The sequence below is a fragment of the Pteropus vampyrus genome, unplaced genomic scaffold (assembly GCF_000151845.1).
Source record: "Pteropus vampyrus isolate Shadow unplaced genomic scaffold, Pvam_2.0 Scaffold98, whole genome shotgun sequence".
Classification (NCBI taxonomy): Eukaryota; Metazoa; Chordata; class Mammalia; order Chiroptera; family Pteropodidae; genus Pteropus; species Pteropus vampyrus.
The window spans coordinates 5,080,419-5,100,103 of NW_011888879.1; the positions used below are offsets into that span (position 1 = coordinate 5,080,419).

The following is a 19,685-nucleotide window of genomic DNA, read 5'->3' on the forward strand; positions in this document are numbered from 1 at the left end:
CAACCCCACAGTTAACATTCTCCACGACCGCCCTGGGGCTTTCTTTAGCTTTCGCATCTCCGAATATCATCACCAGCGTAAATGTGCTACGTTTTTCCAGTAGGCGAAGAACGTTTCTCACTATCCAGCGCTGCAAGGGAGAGAAAAAGGAAATGGCGAGGCTCCCGCATCTCTGAAGGGAGAGAGTTAGGAAGTAGGATGGGTGGTTTGCTAACAAAACGAAAGAAAACAGGGTGGTTTCAGGCCCTCCTAAAAAGTCGTGGGATGTCCCCTCATCTCTTCTGACCACTTACGGCCCAGCCAATGCTCGTAGATTATTAACGGGAGGGTAGGGAGCCACTAAGTTAATTATCGGTGTCATTGCAAAGGAGGGCTCATCTTCCCCGCCCAGGATCACCGTAGAACACCGAACTGGATGAATGGGAGAAGACAAAGATCCATAAAAACAGTAAAATGTTTATTTTCTTAGAAAAAAAAAAGTGGGGAAGAGGGATTCGAAATGATTGTGATCACACTTCCGTCTGCATCTGAGCAAAGCCAATGTTGCGAGCTCAATCCTTGATTAAGATACCTAGTAAATGAAACAACTGGCTGCTTGCTCCCGTGTCACTTCCAGGAGTCATGTCACACCACATGCTTTTAATCGATAATGGCTTCTCTACTTCTTCTTAGCCGAGAAACAAGGCTTGCCATAGCAACCATCCCATCTCCAAAGCGCAGCATTGCCAGTGAGAAGCAAGGCTCTGGACCGCTCGGGAGAGACAGGGAGGAAGGAGAGAGGGGAGGAGACGCTTAGAAGCAGAACCAGTCTAGAACAGAAGTTTGATATCTGAGTTCACCACTACCTCATCTTATAGAAAATAGGTTGGAGAGCCTCTGGAAAACCAACAGTATCTTTAAGGTGAAATTGCAGAATTTTGCTGCATACCTGGACACGAGAGAAGTGAAAAGTTGCAACAAGTTTTAACTAGCAGCAACAAAGAAAGTTCGAGAACAGTTTTTTTTTGTTGTTGTTGTTTGTTTTTAGCAATATTCCTTTGCAAGTTCATTAAGAAACACTGTAATTTAATGGGGCATACGATATGGAACGATCTTCTTTCGCTATAGTGCTGTTCTTTGAAGAGGACCGACCTTTGCAAAGATTTCAACTGGGGTGCAACCTATTTACACAGTAGTAGCTCCTGGTCTGCGCGGTAGAATCGGTGCTATGTGATATCCTCTTCTTCCGAACAGTAATCTCGACCCTTGAGGGGAAAAGAAAAGAACAACACGTGAATGAGAAGTTTAAAGCGGAGCCTGAGACAGTCGCTCACACTTAGTTTTCTCTCAGTCCGTCTCTTTGACCAGAACTCAGGCTTTACCAGTGACTCTTGGGCACTGGTAAAGGTGGATAAGTTATCAATATGTGTTGGCTGATTGATAAACTGTAGACACTTCAAGGCCTGGACATTTGACCAAGCCCCACTTTACTTTAGATTGGTAAGAACTTATCCTAGGCACAGACGAGACTCAGCCTTTCACTGAGAAATTACCATATGGACGGTCCATTCAGGAGACCGATTTCTCATGAACAGGAGAAACTGAAATGAACGGTGAACGAGTCACTTTCAGCTTCAGGCTGTTCCCCTTCTACAGCCACATCTCCATGCCCAGGATTTACAACTTTACACAGGGGGGTGGTATAATCCAGGGTATCCTAGTTTTAATCCACTCTAAATTAAAATAGGATGAAAACAAACAAACAAACAAACATTCATTGGATATAACATATCTTAGGACACGTTTGGTATGTGTGGGATGCACAAGAAAGGTGAAAATGCTTTCGATTCGTTCGCTAACAAAACAGGTTACTTGAAGGCTTACGAACTCTACACAATCCCTGCGTTTGAACAGATCTCGTCTTCTCTCCAGTAGGATATATACTGCATGAAGGCGGGGTTAGGGCTGGGAGGTCACCTCCACGTCTGACCTGGCTGGGTTGCCTTGGTCAAAGCACACAGGGCTTCTTGGTCTGTAATCCCTCACAGATAGCACAGGAACAAAATACCTGCCTGCATCACAATGGCATAGATAAGGGTTTTGTAAATACTATTTGCTTCCTTTGACCTTTTTCTTTCTACATACACACTATGTATTTCAATTTTTTTACGGGGTGGGGGGCGGAGGAATAGTCCTTTAAAAACAGAATTATCTAAATAATTGGAACTTATTCCTAAAAGCATCTAAAACTTGAAGAATATGATAATTTTGCATAAAACGATTTCTCAAATGCGCGGTTTCTTTGTCACCATATCCGTGTGTGGAACTATCTCACATTCCCCTAATAGTTAAGCTGGAGTAATCCTGGCTCTGTGACTTACTAGCTTGGGGGCCTTGATGAAGTCACCCTTCTGCGTCTCAGTTTTCCCATTTGTAAAATGAAGATAACAACAGTACCTACGTCATATGGTTGCAGAAAATTAAATGAGTTAATAGTAGTAAAGTGATTCAATAGTGCCTGGCACATCATTTATACATGTTGTACATGTGTGCCCACATGTATGCATATGGTTTGATTAATAAAAAAACACTATCACGCACTGAAGTCTTCAGGGGTCGCCTCTTCCCATGCTGAATGGTCCCAGACTGTCTGTTCTCTCTGAAGACGATCCACTTATTGGCATGTTGTGGCTTCTTCCACCATGTTTGCCAACCCTCGGCCCTGCTACGTGCAGAGCATCTGAGCCCAGTGTCATCTCTAGACTTGTTCTACTTGCTGCATAAAGTGTCTCCTGGGCAGAGAAACTGGGTAACCAGTCTTCCTGAGAAGAGAGGTATGCACTCAGCAATCATCCCTGGCTAACAGCCTCCCTGGCACCACCGTCCAAGCAGATGCCATCACTAGCCTTGGCTCAGACCACTCAGGAGACACTCACTGGGCCATGTGTTGGAGAGTTAGAGAGAATGTCATGGGCCCTGACTGTTGGGCCTTATGTTCTAATATGGGAAACTGGACACATATCAAACATGTCAATATGATGCTTGAAACATATCAGGTGATGCTGTCCACATATCCTCAACTCATGTGACTCAGGAGCAGACCTGCAAATGGATGCTCGACATTTAGCTGGAAGGGTGAGGCAGGGCTCATGAGTTTTCATGGAGGTTTTATTAGAAAAGGAAAGCGGACATTTCTAGTGTATATATGGATGCACACGGTTGTGTAACATTGAGCAAATTACTGGGCTTTGGTTTCCTAGGGTTAATAATGGCCTCTGTCTCATAGAGTTGTGATCAGGATTAAATGGGAAAACTATGGTGTCTGGCAGGTAGTCAGTAAATATTTGTGGCTGCTATTATTACTACTATTACTATTAAACCCCGTGTTAGTTCAGTCCCCTGGCAGAGGAATAGGGACCTCCTTCCTTGTGGTTGTCAGGTGAATGAGGACTGCGGTCGTAAATTATGATCTGACAGGTGTCAGGGGGCCCTCCTTCCCACCTGAGCCTTGTACCCAAGACAGGACAGAACTTCATATATTCGAATAAAGCTTCTATGGCAGGTATCTAAGTCCTTTCCCTTCCTTAATCTAAATGAGGCCCCATATCAAAGCAAAGGGCCAGCTGACCAATGTGGGGTTCAGAGAGCACCTCACCCATAAGGAAGACTTGGATGCGATAGACAGACAGACAGACAGACATGCCTGTGAACTACTGTACTGATTGATAAAGCAGTGTCTCCAGCCCTGTACAGGAGTTATAGAGTTCTGCAGCAGAAGGTACATTTCAGACCCTCCAGGTTCACCGTTACCGGTAAGAGAGCACCCCCTTTTGAGGGACAAGCGAACCCTCTGTTTAAACTCAAGACTGCAACTTTAATTTCCCAAGCATTCGCTCTTCTGAAATTACTAAAATTATTATGAGAAAGAGAAGGAAAACTGCATTCTTGGCTTTGCAGACATTATTTCATCAGTATTCACACCAGTCTTGCAAGGAGGGAGTGGTGCCTGGTGACGGGTGGCCCCTCAGAGAAGCCTGAGACCAGGTGGTCCCTGCCTTGTTTGTCATGACTGTATTGAGTTGGTACCTAATTCAAATTCGAATCGGTCTTCTTTGTGTTATTATCACCTGTCAGCAGCTCTGAGAACAAAATATTTTACGAACAAAAAACCTGGAAATTAAAAACATCGACAGTACGAGCTCCCTAATGGCTGGTGTCATTTTAAGAAAGGGGAACCCCAGGGCGGCCCCATCTCAGCATCACCTGGGGATCCCACCTGCAAACTGGCTCTACCTGGCAGGGCAGGGAGCTTCCTTCTATAACACGACTTCATGTCTCATTTAAATTTTTAAAGAACTGTGCAAAAAAGAGAACCTTAAAACCGTCAGCTGTCGGATGGTGGGAAGTAGGAGCGAGCTGGGTTTGGGCGTTACACAACTCTCTTAGCTGACACACACACTTTCCCCTTAAAAGGACTACAATATGGAAGTCTTTGCAAAGACGCTTTGCACTGGTGAAAATAAGGACTGTTGGACACAATTCGACTCTTGTGTAAAGGACACACTAAAAGTTACAGAGAGCAAACGCCTATGAGGACCCCACAAGTTGGAGGACCGGAAACGCCCAATGATGCTGGAAGGACCACAGGGGCGTTTTGGTGCAGACACAAAAAACTGCAAGGGACTTTTGCTTACTGCAGTTTCCATGTCCTCTTCAGCTGTCTGTATTATTTTCTTGGCAACTTAAAGAAGTTTATGTCAACTCAGAACATACATTTCTAAGATTCTAGGGTAAAATCTTCTGTTCCTTGAAATGTCTAGGCTAAGAATTAGGGATATTAAGGAGGAGAGAAGGAAAAGACGTTATGCTAATTGTACATTCTGCAAGTGAAAAGAGCAGCTCAAAGAGTAACCTCAAATGAAGAAACTTTTCTTGTAAAGTGCCTACAGTACTTTCTCCCCTTAAGTTTAAGTAGACAAATAGTTTAGGGCTGTCTGTCTGTCCAGTTTCACGTGCGATTTTATCGTACGAGTCCTCAGTATATTTTTGTAGACGTGTGTGCATTCAGCCTAACGTGTAACCCTCAAGCATGCAACAATCAGCAGTGAACTGAGTAGTTTCCCGAGGAAGTAGATGAGAACTAGATGAAAGCTACTGAGAAGAAGCACCGAGTCTCAGTTTCCCCATCTTTAAAATGGGAACAGTAAGACCTAACTTGCAGTGTTGTGGGAAACAGAAGTAATACCTAAGGTGTTTAGCAAAGCTTGGCACATGGTAGGTACTTACTAAATTAAAGCTCTTATGATGATATTGAAAAATGAGATCAATAGATCCAATAGTAAATAAACCACTCAGGCGAGAAATTGGGCCCATTGCTGGATCAATTACACTCAGTTCCTCAAACAAGCTGGGCACCTCAGTGTCTCCTGGGTGCCTGCCTGTCTTCCTCCTTCCTGGCTGGCTCTTCCTGCCCCCAGCCCTCATCCATCCATTACTTCTCATTTTCTAGATCTCTACTTCAATGTCACCTCATGGTCTTTCCTGAACACTCTATATCCAGGAGCACTTCTTACTCTGCTTCAATTTTATTTATATTACTCATTATTATCTGACATTATTAATTCATTAATTCATTTCTTTAGGCCATCTTCTCCTTGAATAGAAACGTTTCTGTACTACTGCATCTCCAGGACTTAGACCAGTGATGGCGATGTGTTAGATGCTCAATAAATATTTGTTGAGTAAATGAAAGGATGTGAAATATCTAGATTTTTGACATTTTGGAGTCGGAAGGGGACCTAGAGTTTTCCTCTCTGATCTTGTGTCTAATGTAGGCCGGGCCTCCATCTCCCACATTCTCGGCAGGGAACCATGAAACTATTCAACAGCAGGGCCCAAACCCTGCTTTCCTCCCACAGAACGGCTTAGACTGGGTTTTTGGAACCAGAGGATGGATCTTCCCAGACTGACGGCATCCCTTGGTCCATTACCTGCAAATAATGTGATTTCCATCTAGATCTCTCTCCTCTGCATGTGTGTCAGTCTTCCCATGTATTTTTTTTTTAATGGACCCACCAAAAACAAAACACTAACACAGAATAAGATATCTGAGAAGTACAGAATAAGATATCTGAGAAGTACAGCCTAAGATATGTGAGGATTAAGTATCTGACAAAGAGGATAAGAGAAACAACAGATTCCAAAAGAATCAATGTGCTAAATTTTAGCAATAACACAACTGAACGTAAAACTGAACTTCTGAACTTCTGTCAAAGCTCTGGAGAGAGGGATAGCTCTTAGCCTCAAAGGAATAGAAAAAGATCACAGGAAAATGATGACAAAGATGAGCACATCCGATGACGTAAAAATGGACCTTTGCACGTCAAAAAATAATACGACGAAATAAAAAGCCTAATCTCATAACGGGAAAAACACCTATAGCATACAATGTACAAATGATAAAAGTTATATGAGAAGCTCATCCCAATAAAAAAAGAATGGTGAGGGGATTTCAATAAGAAGGAAGAACAAAGTGGAAACTCACTCAGAACAAAAGCAAGCCAGTAAACATACACATAGAAAAAACGATCTGCTTCAGTAATCAAAGATACGAATTAAAATAATGAGAATTTGAAAATAGCCACACCCAGTTCTTGAGAGTACACAATGAAATATGACTCTCATATTGCTGGCCTCAGTGTAAAATGATGTGGCTTCTTTGAAAAGTAATTTGATAATATTTACTGTGAGTCATAAAATGTTTATACCTTTCATTACAGCAATCACAGAAATCAGTACCAAAGATCAACCCCCAATAAATATATTTAAAAAATATATATGCATTGGTTCTTTGAGGTGGGAATGGGGATTGAATATAAGCAGGCAGGAGGGATCTTATTGAGGTGATAGAAATATTCTAGATCTGGACTGTGGTGATGGTGGTGGCATTTGGTAAATTTACTGAAATTCATTGAATTGTACATGTCACATGAGTAAATTTTATGATATGTAAATTATACCTCCGTTAAGTTGTTAAAACTATATGTACAAATATTTTCACTGCGGCATTTTTATTAGGCATGAAAAAAATCAAATATCCGTCCCCTTCCCCCCATCGAAAAAAAAGGTGACTAATTTATGGCTCTTGCACTCTCTGCTACCAAACAAAGAAAACCAACAGGACCAGTCACCCGCTGTGTCTCAAACAGGCAGGTCCTTCCCGCGCGACACTGTGACTTCATACAATTCTCTGCTCTCGCTTCCCCTCCCAGTCTACTCCACAGGGCTCCTGCAGCTTCACCATCTTGTGCCTACACCGTATCTTTAAGTGAAATTTCCCCCAGGTGTTCTCGGGTGAATCAGTCTCTTCCTCTCTCAGTGGTCCTTCCATCCTACCACCACGTTTTATAGTAGTTTCAGCCAAAATGTCTTTTTGATAGCTCACGGAATCCTTGTGCGGTTCATATCACAACGATTATGAATTAATTCTCAGGTGTTTGAAAAGAGGCAGTGCTCTGTGTGTGTGTGTGTGTGTAAGGATGGAGCCTGTTGAATGAGGTTATATAGAAAGTATCCTGAGCCTTTCCTAAGTGAAGTAAATTGTCAATATTTTACAGATCATGCTGGAAACGGCAGTCCTCTCTAACAATACAACCAATGAAGAGTAAGTTTTGAGCAAATGTCTCAGCAGAGACTTGGGCATAGCCTGGAACTTACGAGAGGTCCAGCAGGACTGCAAGGAGAGGGGACAAAAATTAACAATAGCATCACACTGTCCATTAGTCATCATTTTTGTTTCTATAAATACTATCTCTGCAAACCACATAGGAACCACGTCTAATTCTCTTTCCATAATATTCAGTCAGGCATCTTACGCTCTTATTTTGCTGTCGTCACAAAATTCTGCGTTAGAGAACCTCAGAGGTACGTACTGCGATGGGGCCAGAGAACGAAACACTCCAGTCAAGATTCTCGTGTTCAGAGGAAGCAAAGAGGCATTTTTGTAATAAAGTTTCATTATAGGACTTTGTTTAAACGAGGCTTATTTCTCTCTGGAAGTGTGAGCCGTTCTACTCATCATAAAGCAGGCTTTTGTTTGTTGAGTGACTGAAGAGAATTCCTCCTCCTCCTCTTTATCTTTCTGGATGATGCTGGGAATGGCTATTAGTTTCTGGCCCGCACGTTATTTTGATTCTCCTATCTCCTGTCTGCTTCCTTTCCATGTTCATCTTTCTCTTCTCTCGTCCTGATTATAGGCTTCCTGAGTCTCAGTCTGATCGTCTTTTATGCCGCACGGTGGGACTGACTGGCTTCCTAAGCACCGAAGAGTGTCTTCACTAATGAAACACAATCGCCTCGCCTGTATTTTGGTGCAGAAATTTAATGGGCCATCTCCCTTCTCTGCCCACCTAACACCTTTCCCTCGAAGCTTTTCCTCCATGTGTCACCATCCAGAGGCAACCTCCAAGATCCAAGTTTCTATGGGAATCTGGACATTTCAGCTCTGTCCCCGAACCAGGAATACAGGGCAAGAGAGCCACATTCCATCGCTTGAGCGTGTGTGGACGAGGAGCTAGAATCCAGAATGAACATGATGAGGAGGAGGTGGGAAAAGGGTGGAAAAGTGGAATGAAGGACACCCCAGGGCTGCTGTTGATTCTCCTCCTGCAGGGCTGTGGGCCAGAAGCAGCCACTCTCTACCTCTCCTCAAGGCTGGGCCTGTCAGAGCCTCTCCAATCAGGGAGCATTTCAGCCACATTTTCGTTTACAGCCCAACAATAATTTATAACAACTGTTTTGAGGAAATGCTGAAGAAAAGCAAAAATAATTAGCTGTACTGTGAAAGTCCCCTACCCTGGCTTACTTCATTAGAAAAATCAATCGCGGCATTAATGGCCCTGTTTCTAATGAGCTTTATTTTAATTAGACTCACACGTTATTATTTCGGTTGGAAAGAGGTCTCCTTTGTAATAAGCGGAGGAGTGTGACAGCCTCTGACTGTTTCTTTGACCACATATAGGAATGATCACCACGATAACTACAGCAGTAACAACAATCCTGGTATACTGGGCTTTTCATTTCCAAGAGAGAATAAGTATTAACTAAACAGCTTTAACACCCTTCCACGGAGTGTTTATCATATTCAAATCCTCATTCCACTGACAGAAGGAGGAGATTTTCGAAGCCGTAAGGCACATATATCTCAAGATTTATCTGACCTTGGCACTCAGATGACTTCAGAGATGCTCCTTCCCCATGAGGATAAAGAAAAGCAAGGACAAAGAACCTGGGACATTCCCATCTCCAGGCCATCTTCAACTGATGAACTAGAGCAGGGGTTGGCAACTTTCTTTGCCAAGGCCAAACAGTACATATTTTGGGCTTTGTATTCCATACAGTCTCTGCTGCAACTCAGCTCTGCCATTGGTAAGCATGGAGGGCAGCCATAGTCAAAAGTGGCCGGCGCGGGGTGGGGGGGGATTGGTAGGGAAAAAAAAAACGAGGCATGGCTATGTTCCAATAAAGGCTTTACTGTGGACACTGAATTTGGGAATTTCACATAAATTTTGACATGGTCAGAAAATATTATTCTGGTTTTTGTTTTTCCCAACCATTTAAACATGCAAAAATCAATTCTTGTCCGGTGGGCTAGATTTGGCCCATGGACTGTCACATGCCTGTTGCAGAACAGAATTACTGTCAGTGGTTCCGAGGTGAACACTGAGAAGGCTCTGGCCCTCTTTACTAAGAGCTCAAACGGCAGAGATAATTTCCATCTCGAGAGACATTTCTTTTGGGATGGGACCAGAGTTCCTCTCCAAAATGTCATTTTATAAAATGCTTACCATTTTACAAACAAGAAAACCATCGATCAAAATCAAAATTAAATTAAAAAATTTTCCTACGACTCCATCTTCCTAATAATCAGAGAGGGTTCAAGTTTCATTTAAATCTCTGTCCATATAAATGCCATTTTACTATAGTTTCGATCCTATGATAGACACAATTTTTTTTTTTAATTTTGCCTTTTTCACTTAATGTTATCTTATAAAAATTCTCCTTGTTGTAACAAATTCCTTATAATGGTGACAGATATACCATAAATTTTTTGTAGAATTATTTGTGGAAGATTTCTAGGATGTTTGATGGGCTTAATTCAAAGGGATGTCTTAATTAGTCTATTCTCAGGTGTAAAAGTTTATATTTAAATACCACTTTTTTACCCCCAAGCCAGGACCCACTTGGTAGCCTGGAGCCTCCTTGATCTCCTCTAGGATTCACTTCTTCTGAGATATGAAGCCTCATGGGTCCCCTCTAAGGTCCACTTCCTTTAGGACAATGCCTTTAGCAAGTGTGGGATTTCAATCCGTACGCCTCTTGACAAAAAGACGTGCCTTCCAGACAAACCCTTTAGAGCTCTTCATTTTGAACTAACTGTTTACATTCTAGAATTTATATTGAACATGGTTGGAAGTTTGAGGAGACTAAGCACCTACCTCCTTTCCTTATAGTCAGAAGGAGTCAGATGAGAATTGGTTTCCTAGCTGGATTAGAAAACCTGGCAGGCCCTCCCCATCTCTTGCCCCCTCACTCCTGATACCTTACAGATGGTGACTGACACACCCAGTCACAGGTGGAGAGAAAGGGGAGGGTGGCTAGTTTCCCACCTGGTTTGTCTTACTGCTCCACAGGCCAGCAGGCCAGAGAGGAGAGAGTGTGAAAAGCTGGTTTCTTTCCTTCCCACACGGAGGGGTGACATCGCTAGCTGGATCACAGTGTCTCACTTCCTTTAACTTTTCTCTTTGCTTTCAGAATAGGAAGCAGTGCATCTGGCCAGGAAGAGAACTGTAGCCATTGAGAGGAGGTCCCTGCCCATTGAGCCTAGAGAACAATGAACTAGCCAGTTCATTATGCATCCTGAGTTTTCTACTGGCCTGATGAACCGAACACATTTCCTGGGCATGAGCACTTGGGGAGGATGACAACTGAGGAGAGCCCAGAGGATACATGAGAGGCTGGGACAAACAGAACCGACTACTTTGTGGAGATGATTTAGCCAAATGGGTTATGAAGCTCTGATTAATTAAGGTTGGTCACACATTTGGCCAACTGGCCAATAAGAATAGCAATTGATGGGGGCCCACTGCATCTGTGGCCATGACTATCAGAGCTCTTAAAAACAGGAATGATTTCAAATGAAATCTGAAAGAGGAGTGTTTCGGGTGAGCTGGAGCGTGGCTCGGTGCCCGTAGACTGGTGCTTCCTGAATGTTTTCATCCACCGAGCTGCACGCACTGGGAAGCGGTGGAAGGGGTGAGCAAGGCCAGTGACCACTGTGTGATCTGCTTTTTTTCCACTTGACATTTTGTCATAAACATATTCCTGTTTTCATAGACCTCTTTTAATTTCGAGAAATTTAAAAGTGACAGGAAAGTATAAAGATCGTAATAAACACCATATTTTCATGACTCAGACATAAGAACTAGTAATATTTTGTAACATTTACTTCTAGCCACCACCCTCCCCTCTGAGAAATGAAACTACCATCGCAGTCCTCCGCCCCCATCCCCAGGCGTGACGGCGGTCATGGGTTTGGTATGTGTCCTCTAGCATATTTCTGATACTTTAATATTCATATCATATTCGTACTATATCAAAAAAATGATATGTGTGTATGAATGTTTAATATATAACAGATACCACTTATAAACATAGCATGTAAAAACATACCATACTAGTGTGTGTATATATTTATGTGTGTGTGTGTGTGTGTGTGTGGTGTCTATATATCAGTGCCTGATATACCTGGTACTTAACAAATATATATGTTTATTTTAGGCAAAGCAACCCTTGGTTGACCTCACAGATTGCAAGGACCTTGTCAGTTAACAATCCCTTATTTTTTATTTTTTTATGCCTATAGCACCTGGTCTTCCTAGGTGGTCTCCCATCCAAGTACTAACCAGGCCCGACTCTGCTTAGCTTCTGAAATCAGACAGGATCGGGCTTGTTCAGGGTGGCATGGCTGTAGCTTAATAAATATTTATTGAATGTCTATCTATAAACAATGTATGCTATTTTTGTGTTTTTAAATTTGTATTGTCACAAACAATCTTTATCACTCTGCATATTCCTCTATTCATTTAATAATATGATTTGAGAGCTATAATTGTGGCTATACATATGCCTGGTTCATTTCTTTTAACTGCCTCATAATATTGTACTGTAGGAAAATAGAGGGTTGTATTTATTTTCATTTCTCTAGCGACAGACACTTAGGCTGCTTGCAGTGTTTTTCTTTTTCTTTTATTTTTGCTATTGAACTCAGAATGCTTCAGTAAACTTTTTTGTATACATATAAGAGAATTTCAATGATATAGACTCATATGTTTCATTGATGGTTTTTATTGGTTAGCATTAATAAGACCCCTTTATATATTCTGGCTACAGATCTTTTTGACGTTTTAGCTGTTGCGAATATATTCCAAACTAATCTATTGGAAGCTCTGCCTTTGGGAATTACGAGGTTCATTAATAAGGTGGATAGTGACCCACGATACTCATCTGGCTCCCGTGTCTATTTTCAAAAGGGAGGCAGAATATGATTAAACATCTTCAAACCACCAAATTTTGAGAATACAAGTTTAAAGGACTTTGGTACCCGCTTTTGAATCTATTTAGCAAAATAGGATTGAAGTGAGAGCAGTCTAGAAGTGTGTGCTCCAAGAGTGCTTTCTCTAGGGATGGAGCAGCATATGTCTCTACGCAACAGAATTTCAAAGGGAGGAGTAAGTGTCCCACAAACCACAAGATATCGCAGAATAAATTCTTAAAGGAATGTACGGAACATAATATGCTTCATAATCCCTTCCCAACTGACAGAAATGGGCGTGTTTCATTCTTTGCTACAGAGGGTCTGTTTAGGGGGAATTTAAAAAGTTGGGGGTAAAGCAAACAGAACAACTAATTATCTCGATAAAAAATTGGGGAGTAAATTGGACAAGATACCCTTCAAAGTTCCTCACAAGTCAAAATGTTATGCTTCTACATTAGAAGCTCTCAAAAGGCAAGGACCCAATTTCCTAATTTCTTATTATCCTAATTCCTTGTTTCTTGGTTCAGAGGACACATTTCAGTTAAGCTTGTTAAATGAATCAAAGAAGTCAGTCTTACCATTTTAATGATTTTAGGGGGAGTCCTTTTCCTAACTTTTTGCTGTTTTTGTAGTTACAAGCATTTTGAGGCTGTTATTAGTGAATATGTGTAAAGCAGGATTTGAAAAACCCAAAGAATTGAAAAAGAATGAACCCTCCAAACAGGAAAAAATATGTAGGGATTCAGCTGTACCCGGCTCATAGACCGACTCACTGACACATTCTGTAATCACAGCTCAAAAGCTAGTACAGGTTATTTAATGGCTCTATAAATGTTCACCCAAATCTAATTCCTTAGCATGTTTATACCACACAAGAGAGAGGTGGGTCAATGCACTGGAAAGTATCCTATTCTAATATTCTACTTACAAGGAGACATCTGTACATTGGGAAGGCACTTGCTCACGCAAGACTCAAGCTGATAAGTTTTGCATTTTCGGTTTCAGTCTTTACTTCCCCTTCTAATTCTCCCAAATCCCTATAAATGGCCTCGATGATATGGATACAGGCAACTTCAAGCAAAATAAAAGCTACCAAGTACAGAGCATGTATAACATACCAAACACTGCTAGAGGCTCTCCAGTGAATTTTCTTTACTATCCCAGACAACTTAGTATTACTTAGTATCCGCAACTTTTTTTTGGTGAGGGAACTGAGGACCAGAAAGGTTAATCAATTAGTCTGGGGTCACACAGCAACTACTGGATCTGGCCCTTGGCTTTGGCCCAGTTCCATGCGGACTCTCTCTCCTTGACTCACTCAGTCGATTTCTCGGCTGTGTACCCGCTCTGCCGCTTTTTACCAGGAGCTTTTTACCTCCTATCAGGCTGAGCCCTCTACTCCAGGAATCTGCTCGACCACATGTCCTTCCTCTGTGTGCTTTTGCTCCTGCTAAGCCCAGTGGTCTTATTTGTACCATTCATTCATTCATTCATTCATTCATTCAACTAGTTTATTAAGAAACTACCTGTCCCAGCCCTGTGTCAGGTTCTGGGGACAAAAAGACAAATGGGACCCAATTCTTATCCTTAGGAAGCTGCCTGTTTAATGCTTCAAGTCCTTTTAGGGATTTTTAAATAAAAAAGCAACCATTAGGGAGGTTGCCACCCTCTCTATTCCCCAGCGATCTCTGTAGGACTAAAACAATGCTCATGGCTGCCAAACACAAGGGCCACGGAGAAGAAGGGAAAAGGAAAGCCCAAGAAGAGGATGGGAAGGAGAAGCTGAAAGACACAAATCAAGGGAATGACACACATCGACATCAGCGCCTCTCTGCTCTGGGTGGTACCTTGGGTGGCCTTCCCTCGCTCAAGTATTTGCACCCATGGCAAAATAACAGCATTCACTGATGATGCCACACACGTCGCTATGGAGTTCAGAGCACTGTCGGCCACACTTCACTCATAAAAATGGTTCTTATATGGCATGTGTATACAACATTGTTCTGGAACCTGAACTCTTCTCTGCTGTTCCCTAAAGAGCCAGACTGATAGAACTTCTCGAATGCTCTGAAAATCAAGCCCTTCAGAAAAAAGAAAGTGAGCAGAGACTGAGTGTGTTGCACTTCCTTTAGGCTTGTCGCCTTGGCTGTATCACCTGTTATGATTAGCTACATGGCAACACTAAGACCCTTAAAGCTGAGTGTGTGCATGCTTTACCCGTGGTCCCTACACCAGTGTCACCACTGCGACTATTAGAAGTCACTGCATAAAGCTATGCAGTAGGGAGAAAAACAAAACAGGACCCTGTCACATTCTTACCCTTATAATTACAGCTTTCATTCAGTTGACAGATGAGAAAAGGAATACGCAGGAGAGAGAGAGTAGGCAAGGCAGGGGGATGATGGGAAGGGAGACCCAGGAAGGGTTTGGTTATTAGCAAAAGCAAGACTGCACTATGTTTACCACGAAGCAAGAAATTGTTTAATGAGATGATTCTGGCAGCCGAGCCCACTTCCAAAATACACATACATGTCAGCAAGGGCATCTCTCCACCAGTGTTGAAGACCTCGGTTGTTACCGAAAGTGATAAACTGGGGGGGAGGGACATGCTAAGACTTCCTCTGCACACATTCGTTATGCCGTGCGACATTCTTTAGGATTAGATACAACAGTCCCATGTTTTTTAATCACTAGCATGCATCGAAGAGGCCTTTAAACACACCAGAACGTAAAACCTACCAGTGGCTGCATCTGCCAAACATTATATTTTATTCTACAGCAGCTCTGAGGTTAAACTGTCTACTACAGGCATAGTTTATATACAGAACCAAACATCATAGTTCATAATCACACGCAAGGCACTCTCTTCACCAGATGAAAAGCAAACACCTTCTGATCTATGACATCCTGATTCATAACGTGGTTCAGATGGTCTGACATAATATTAAGAGAAGAAGCCCTTGAAATAAATTTGTAACCGCGGACCTACCGTGATCTCTCTCATCAACTAGGTTAGTTCTGGGGCCAAGGGACTCAGGCCACTTCAGGAACCCAAACATTTTCTAAGTGTAAATGATTTTTCAATAGATGTAGAGGTCTACAGATAATCAACCATCTTTTAAAACCAGCTGATTCAAATCCACACACTGCTCTTTCTCAGACATTTCCTCAAAACGTCACATTGAATAATTCCAATCGACAGAGGCGAAGTCTCAAAATCATACAGGAATATGGGAGATGATACAGTAGGCGAGCTGATGGCTCATGCTTGGGGTAAAGCGCTATGAGCTTTTTCGGGGAGAAGAAGAAAGGGAAGTAACAAAGGAGGGAGAATGGACTTCTCTCCCTTCGGTCTCTCAATCTTTAAAGTCAGAGAGATATATATAAATAAGGTTGCTGGAGAGGCTCATGGGTCAGTTAGTTGGGCCATAGAGCTGAGGAGAAACACATTAATGGGATACATCTTAAAGAAATCCTCAAGTTCTTTGCCTGGGACCCAAGGACAGGCTTCAGGGAATTATAAAACCCTGACATTTTGCTCAAGAATTCTGTGTATATGATATCATGTGCATTTTTATAGGGAGAGTCTATAACTTTTCAAGATTCCAAAAAAGATGCCCATGGCCCAACGAAGCTTAAGTCTTGAAGGAGGAAAACTAACCAAATGTAAATGACGTTGAACTGAGATATTCTTTATTTAATATTCAGAGTTGTTTTTATAAGAGGGCGAACGACTCCTTGGTAGTCAGCTGTTCTTATCCCCATAAAGCAATATATAAATCCCTGTTTTTGCCTAGAAAGATACTAATATCACAGATAATTAAAAAATGTATTTACTTTTTCTGTTTCTTACAAGTAAGGTCGAGTGTACAGCAGAAAGCATATCTTAAAATCAGATGTGATCTGCATTTGGTACCATATTCAGAAACTCCTCCATGGGGCCAAGTTTTAGTAATCTAGATATCTTCTTTCTCCTCTGAAAACAGAGTTTAAATCATTATCTCACTCTGCAATAAATTGTCATTTTCTTTAAGCTGCAAAATTAGTTAAATGTCACCGCTTCAAATAAGGTTCATGAGCCTGTGAATGGTCAGGCACAACAATGGTAGATTCCAATGGAATAGTGGTGAGTTCCCAGAGTGAAACACGATGAGGTAAAAATAAGTGAGACGCTCTCACTGTTTCGCAGGATTTTTACTCCCCAAGAGGAAAAGCAAAAGTAAATCAAACAGGAGTTGCCAAGCTCTTTTGAACTCTCATTGATCTGATCAAAGCTCTCCCTAGTTCACCTTCAGAGGCAGCTCAGTGTCCCCGCCTTCCACCTACGTTCGATGCAGGAGGACCTGTCTCACAGTGACAACGGCGGGCAGGAGGTGACGAAGGAAGGATGGACTCCTCCATTGGTAAAATAATTACATTTTTAAAGAAATCCACTTTTAAAATCGAACACCTCAGACAAAGGAGCTGTTTCCTACTTAATTTGTATCCCATATTGCCTATTGATTTTTCTATCCTGAGCCACTAGTATAAGGTCTGGTACTCAGTAAGTACTAAATAAAAAAAAATTTAAAAGCATTTTTGCTTCTTGCTTTTCTGCTGGTCCATCTGTGATGCAAAGGTTAGCTGTAGCTAGTTCAGCCCCGTGACAGTCTCTGAATTAAGGTCGGGTAGTCTAAATCAAGTTTCACTACAAATATTTAACCATCTAAAAGTCCTAGTTTCTTTATACTAATAATACTTTTATATCTATTTTTAAGAAATTTTTGTTTTATTTTCTATATCTATCTTGAAAAAGACAGAGCAGAAATTTCTTTTGATATTAGGAGAAGAGTTGAAAGGTAAATTCAAACCATGCTGTATAGGCATTGAATAAATACAATAGATCAATCAAGGAAGGGTGGGTTTAAATCTCCCCGAGTTCAGTCAATTTTGCTTCATATCATTTTAAGGAAGAAAAAAGGAATTCCTGGACATTTCTGAGAGAGATTAAATCTCAAAACTCGAGGCCTCTGAGAATGACTCCAATTTTCAGCAGGACACTCTTGAGTTTAATCATTTTGTAAATCAACCCTATAAAACCTAAAGAATAGATCCGAGTTACGTTTACAGTTGTCCTTGTGATAGCTCGGACCAAAGAAATGTTTAGCAATGGTAAAAAATCAGGAAAATAATTTGTAAGACTCCAACTTCTAATTTTGGTTATATAAACTGTGGTGAAGATAACATTAAGCCAAACACATATATTAAGAAGGAACATTTTAAGTTTTGAAGGATCAATGTTTAAGTGATATATAGGATAGAATATTCACAATATTCAGAAGGATGAACTTTAGAGAAGCAGAAAAGTTTGGTTCTGAGAGGAGAGAAAATTCCTCTAGAAATCTGTAACTGGGTGCATGTCACAGATTAAGCAATAGCTCTTAGAACATAAATGTTTTCAATAGTAGGAAGACTGTTTATGCTGAATCTATGAATCTCCTGTGTCCAGGGAAGTTCCCATCTAGTAAATGATCAAGTTAGAAGCTTTGCTTTTGTTGTGCGAAACACGTCATGATCTACACTCTGGATGCAAAAAAAAAAAAAAAAAAAAGGGAAATCCAAGTGTCCGATGGGAACAACGAATTTCAGTTTTGAGTAAAAACAGGTAGAATTTCACTTATGAAAACACACCGGAAAAGCATTAGATCATCTTAAATGCCATGTCAGGGTTTATAAAGATAACTTACGATTCGGGTTTCAATTTTTACAGACTACCTCTGAGTACTAGCAGATCTTTTTATTGCCAAAAAGCTAGCGGAGGAACAAAAATCTAAACAAACTGACTGAGAAAGTAAAGATCTTCACCAATACAGTGGGAACAAAATATTTCTTTTTATGCTTCTCTTTACTAAAACAAAATGCTATCAGCAACTTGAACAGCTTTTGAACCAATATGTGAAACTTGGTAATTACTCGTGGATGAAATTTTCCCTCTAAAAAGTCATGCGTAAGCCAAAATTTCACTAAAAATAAAAATATTACACTTCTAAATGAGTATGCATAGTCATGGAGTACTATAGACTAAACTACCATTTTAATTCATTACCCATCTCAATTTTTCACATTGGTGATATTTGCTGGTCTTTTAATGGTGCATTTGGAGATTATAGAATTATTCTTTCACGGGGTCTGCCATAGAGTGGGGTCTGCTGCTGAAATACTGATGAATTTAAGACCTCCTTCATTATCTACCATTGAGTGATATATACTATAACTTAGAAATTCATAAAGAAATGCTCAGATAAAAGGACCACAAATATATAAAAATTAAAAAAATTTCAATGTGATGCCTTAACCAGTGATATGTTCTGAATTTACGATTTTATTTTTTTCCGACTAAAGCTTTCAAATGATAACACTCAGATTTATAGCTTTAATAGTTAAAACTCACCCCTCTGCAGTGATGAATTGAAATTCTACAAGTATGTAAGCCTGTAATTGTTACAGTAATCCATACTTCATTCAGTTGATTAGCATATGGCACTCTAAGATCCTAAATTCAATTTCCACATGGATCAACTTTGTATTTTACCGTTAATGCAAAATCCACACATTCCTAGAAAAGCAACTTCGAGACTGCTTTGGAGCCACAGAGAAGGGGAATTATTATTATTATTAGTCTGGCAAATCTGGGTAAATCACTCAGGCATTCTGAGCCTCAGTTTCTTTGTCTGTAAAATGCAGATAATTCATGTCTCACGGCCATGACCTCGAGGCAGATATTGATCGCAACACGCAAGTGATGTTTGTAAAAAACCCAGAGCAGTATCAGGCATTCAGTAGGCCTTTGATAAGTTTTGGCAGGTGCCTCCTTGCTTGCAGTCTGAGGTCAGAGCAGGGCATCGAGTGCAGACAATATGCAGACAAATGTTCTTACTAGTCTCTATCTGGCTTTACACACTTGAATTAATGATCAGCAATAGCCCAGGGTCCTGGGAAGCTCTAATATACATTAAATATTCTCAGAGCCACATTATTTTTTTTGGTGTAGGGGGTACTTTTGTTTTAAATCTCTACTCCCCTTACAAGAATAGTTTTGTGGAATCTAAAGAATAAAAAAGAAAAACTAATA

The 19,685-nt window shown here is 41.0% G+C and overlaps 1 protein-coding gene and 1 pseudogene across 1 annotated transcript in view; both read right to left on the reverse strand.

Moving 5' to 3' along the window:
* Positions 1 to 436: 436 nt before the first annotated feature.
* CUNH1orf21 (chromosome unknown C1orf21 homolog) overlaps positions 437 to 19,685 on the reverse strand; it is a 125,559-nt gene continuing 106,310 nt past the window's right edge. Inside the window, exon 5 of the mRNA XM_011364547.1 lies at positions 437 to 1,244. Coding sequence (XP_011362849.1) covers positions 1,206 to 1,244 — 39 coding nt within the window. The 3' untranslated portion in view covers positions 437 to 1,205. The remainder of the gene's footprint in view (positions 1,245 to 19,685) is intronic.
* LOC111742670 lies at positions 11,894 to 12,012 on the reverse strand (annotated as a pseudogene).